The 3,929-nt window shown below is 42.0% G+C and overlaps 1 protein-coding gene across 1 annotated transcript; it reads right to left on the minus strand.

Annotated features, from left to right (window-relative positions):
• Positions 1-300: 300 nt before the first annotated feature.
• On the minus strand, positions 301-1,146 carry LOC110940588. Its single transcript, XM_022182172.1, has one exon. It carries the CDS (start codon positions 1,144-1,146, stop codon positions 301-303), a length of 846 nt encoding a protein of 281 aa, XP_022037864.1.
• Between the last annotated feature and the right edge of the window lie 2,783 nt (positions 1,147-3,929).

Raw genomic sequence — 3,929 nt, forward strand, 5'->3', positions numbered from 1 at the left:
TGTATAAGGTTTTTGAAAATATGAATGATGCTTTTGAAATCATGCTCTTGATATAAGTAATTATACTGTGTTAATATTGTTTTCAAACTATATGAAACATTTTTTTTTTGGGTAAAGGGTTACCCCGGTGAATTTTATATCAAACAACTGAACAAACAAGTGGGGAAAAGAATAGACCCCAGTTCTCTAAAATGACATGCCATTTTAGAGTATCACCACAAAACAAATAACAAGCACAAAGCACCACCCGACAAGACACACACGTCTGTCAAACAAATCGAACAAAATAAGAAAAAACTACTAGCCATTATCATCATCTTCGACAATTAGCCCACGAGGTAAGCTCCAATCTTGTAAGATCCTCTCCACTTGACTAGTTCGTTTGAACCGCATCGTGTGAAGTTTCATCCGAACCGTCGCTAAAACAATATCAACAAGCCGTTTAGCACTTCGTTTCTTGGACGTAAATAACCGGAGGTTCCTTTCCTGCCAAACAAAGTAACCGGCCGCACTAACAACCATCTTGCAAATCACATGCATAGCATTCTTTGAGTTAGCCACTTGAACCAAATGCGTAAAGATCATATCCCAAGAGTTAGCAATTGCAGATAAACCCGCAATATCCTTAACTCCATTCCAAACCTGAGATCCGAACGAGCATTCAAAAAACAGATGTTCATGAGAATCCGGCCCCAACGAGCACAACGAGCAGCACATCAAGTTGAAATTCATGTTGTCCGACGCACACCACCTCGCCATAACATCTTGAGTCTTCAACTTCTTGTTAACCAAAAGCCATAGAAAAAACGAATGTCGCGGAATAGCTTGAGGAAACCATACCATAGCCGACCATTGCACTTCACTTTGAGCGACCCGAATATCATCCCAAACATTAAAGGTATTATACTCCACTTCCTCGCCGGCAGAAGATCTCCAAACCACCTTATCATTCATATTTCGCAGCTCAATATGTTGCATGTTAAGCAGAATAGGGTATCGTGTAAGCCATTGGTCAGGCCATTCCCATTCACCTTGCCGATAAACATCAGCTACCTTTGTCTTAAGCGTGAACCCCGCATTTGCAATTGCTCTCGGCGATATGAACGAGTTCAAAGGACAAACAACATCCCATTTATCAAACCACATATTCGCTGATGTACCATTACCTATCTTCGTCCACACATGTTGCTGAACTATAGGCCTTAGATTTAACAGCTTCCTCCACGTCCATGTAACGTTACTTTACATCGGAATATCCCAAAAACTGCGACCCCTAATACGGTAAGAGTGCATCCATTTGACCCACAACGACTCCTTCAATGTAAGAAGGTCTCATATATGAGCAAGCAAAAGGGCGTTATTCATATCCACAATACGACGAATGCCCAACCCCCCTTCTTTTTTCGGTAAAGAGACTCTATCCCACCTCATTTTAGCTTTTCCTTTAATATCATTACCTTGAGCCCATAAGAAGCGCCTCATCTTTCCTTCCAGTTCGTCAATGGTGCGTTTAGGAAGCGCAAGAACAGCCGCCCAATACACATGCATAGAGGAAAGCACAGAACGAATAAGTTGTAGCCTCCCAGCGAACGAAAGGCACTTACTCTTCCAATCAGTTATGCGTCTCTCCATATTTTCAACAAGCCGGTTGCAATCCTTGTGCGACAGACGGGACGAAATAAGGGGAACACCAAGATACCGAACCGGTAAATGGCCCTCCTCAAACGGCATGATGCTACGAATTCGGTCTTTCACAGAATCTGTAACATTAGCGAAGAAAACGGTGCTTTTACTCATACTCGGTACAAGCCCCGACATATTCTTAAAGCTATTAATAGCTTCTAGGATAACCTTCGCTGAACCATGATCCCCTTGAGAAAAAAGAAATAGATCGTCTGCAAAACAAATATTGATGATTCGTTGCTTTTCACACTTGTTATGGAATCTAAATTCCGGACTAATTGTGACTTGTTTTTGCAGAATTCTTGTGAGAATCTCCATCACCAACGTGAACAGATAAGGAGACATAGGATCCCCTTGTCTCAACCCTCTCTTCCCCTTAAAATACCCGGATAAATTACCATTCATGGCTACCGAAAACGTAGTGGAGGAAACACACGCCATAATCCAGTTCACCATTTTAATATCAAACCGAAACCCAAGCAATGTGTGTCTGAGAAAGTTCCAGTCCACCGTGTCGTATGCTTTTTGAATGTCTACTTTAAACGCGCATCTAGGAGGCCCCATATTCCGATGATAATTATGCATAAGTTCTTGCGTTAAAAGAATATTATCCTGTATTCTCCTACCCGGAACAAAGGCTGACTGATTAATGTTGATAATACCACTTAACCCTTCCTTTATACGGCTCGTAATAATCTTACTGATACACTTGTATAGAGTGTTACAACACGAAATTGGTCTATAATCTGTAATTGCGGAAGGCGTTGGAACCTTGGGGATTAACGAGATAATGGTATGATTCAACTGTTGCAACAACTTACCATTAGTAAAGAACTCACGAATCGCCTCACAGACATCCTTTCCAACTACATCCCAAGATTTCTTAAAAAATACTGAGGTATACCCATCCGGACCCGGAGCTTTTATACCCGAAATAGAAAACATTGCCAGCTTAATCTCCTCATCAGTGACCTGACGAACCATATGCATAGCTTGATCATCCGTTAAAACATTCTGGAACAAATCAGGAGTTGGAGCCGCTCCTATAGTGTTCTCGGTTCCAAAAAACTTCGAGAAATGATCCACCATAACTTGACTAACCGAACCGCCTTCATGAAGAATGCCCGCAGAGTCACGAACCGCAAAAATTTTACTCCGATGGTTCTTCGCTTTAACTACGTTATGGAAGTACTTGGAGTTCGAATCACCTAACTTCAACCAATCGACCTTAGCTTTTTGTGCAAGAAACACACCCTCATCATGCACCGCTATCTTGTATTTGTCAAGCAACTTACCATGCTGGAGACGTAATTCTTCATTATCCGTAGCGGCATCCATCATTCGTTGGCACTCTTCCAGCTCTCTCCTAGCAACCTTAACCCTTAGATGAAGATTACCCTGCTGAAAGCACAGTTTACGCATAGGGGTTTTTAGGTTTTTCAGCTTTTTGACAACTTGAAACATCTTATGCCCCGAAACCTCAATGCTCCAACCTCGTTTGACTTCGTCTAGAAAACCTGGCTTCTCGGCCACCAAATTAACAAATTTAAACGGCTTGGGCTTGTCTCTAGCAATGGACGGCAGCTTTAAAATGCACGGAGAGTGATCCGAGATCCGATACGGAAGGAAGTAAGCGGCAACCATTGGAAACGAATCAACCAAATGGATATTACCCAAAATTTCTGTCCAACTTCTTGAAAATGGGACCTTTTTGCTGCTTATTAGACCACGTGAAATGTAAACCAGAGCTATTAATATCAAACACCTCCACTTTATCAACACACTCCTTGAAACCAGCTCCACCGGGTGTGCTTGCACCCTCAGAAACAGTTACTCCATCTGGTTTATCCATAAATTTGGGGATGTCTGCAAGCAGGTCATCAACCCCAACATCATCAGCGATAACCTCTTCTAAAGTTTGGGACTTTCCTTTAGCTCTAACACTTTTACTTCGAGCCGCATCTCCATCTATAAAAACCGGATCCTTTTGACTATCCAACACCTCACTCGGGGCATCAGTCTGGTTTGTCTCTTCTTCAGTTTGTAAAACATCGAACGGGTTAGACACGTGAACCTGAGAAGACGACGAAGATGCCTTATTCCCATTAGTTTTAGACTTAGTCACTGGACGATATACCATTTTTGGTTTCTGATTCTTAATAAGAATACCCTGCTGGCCACCCTTATTATTCTTCATTTTATCAACCTTAAAACCGCCATTATCAGACTCCACCCCATGTTGGTCC

This window comes from Helianthus annuus, chromosome 1 (assembly GCF_002127325.2).
Source record: "Helianthus annuus cultivar XRQ/B chromosome 1, HanXRQr2.0-SUNRISE, whole genome shotgun sequence".
In the NCBI taxonomy this organism is placed as follows: Eukaryota; Viridiplantae; Streptophyta; class Magnoliopsida; order Asterales; family Asteraceae; genus Helianthus; species Helianthus annuus.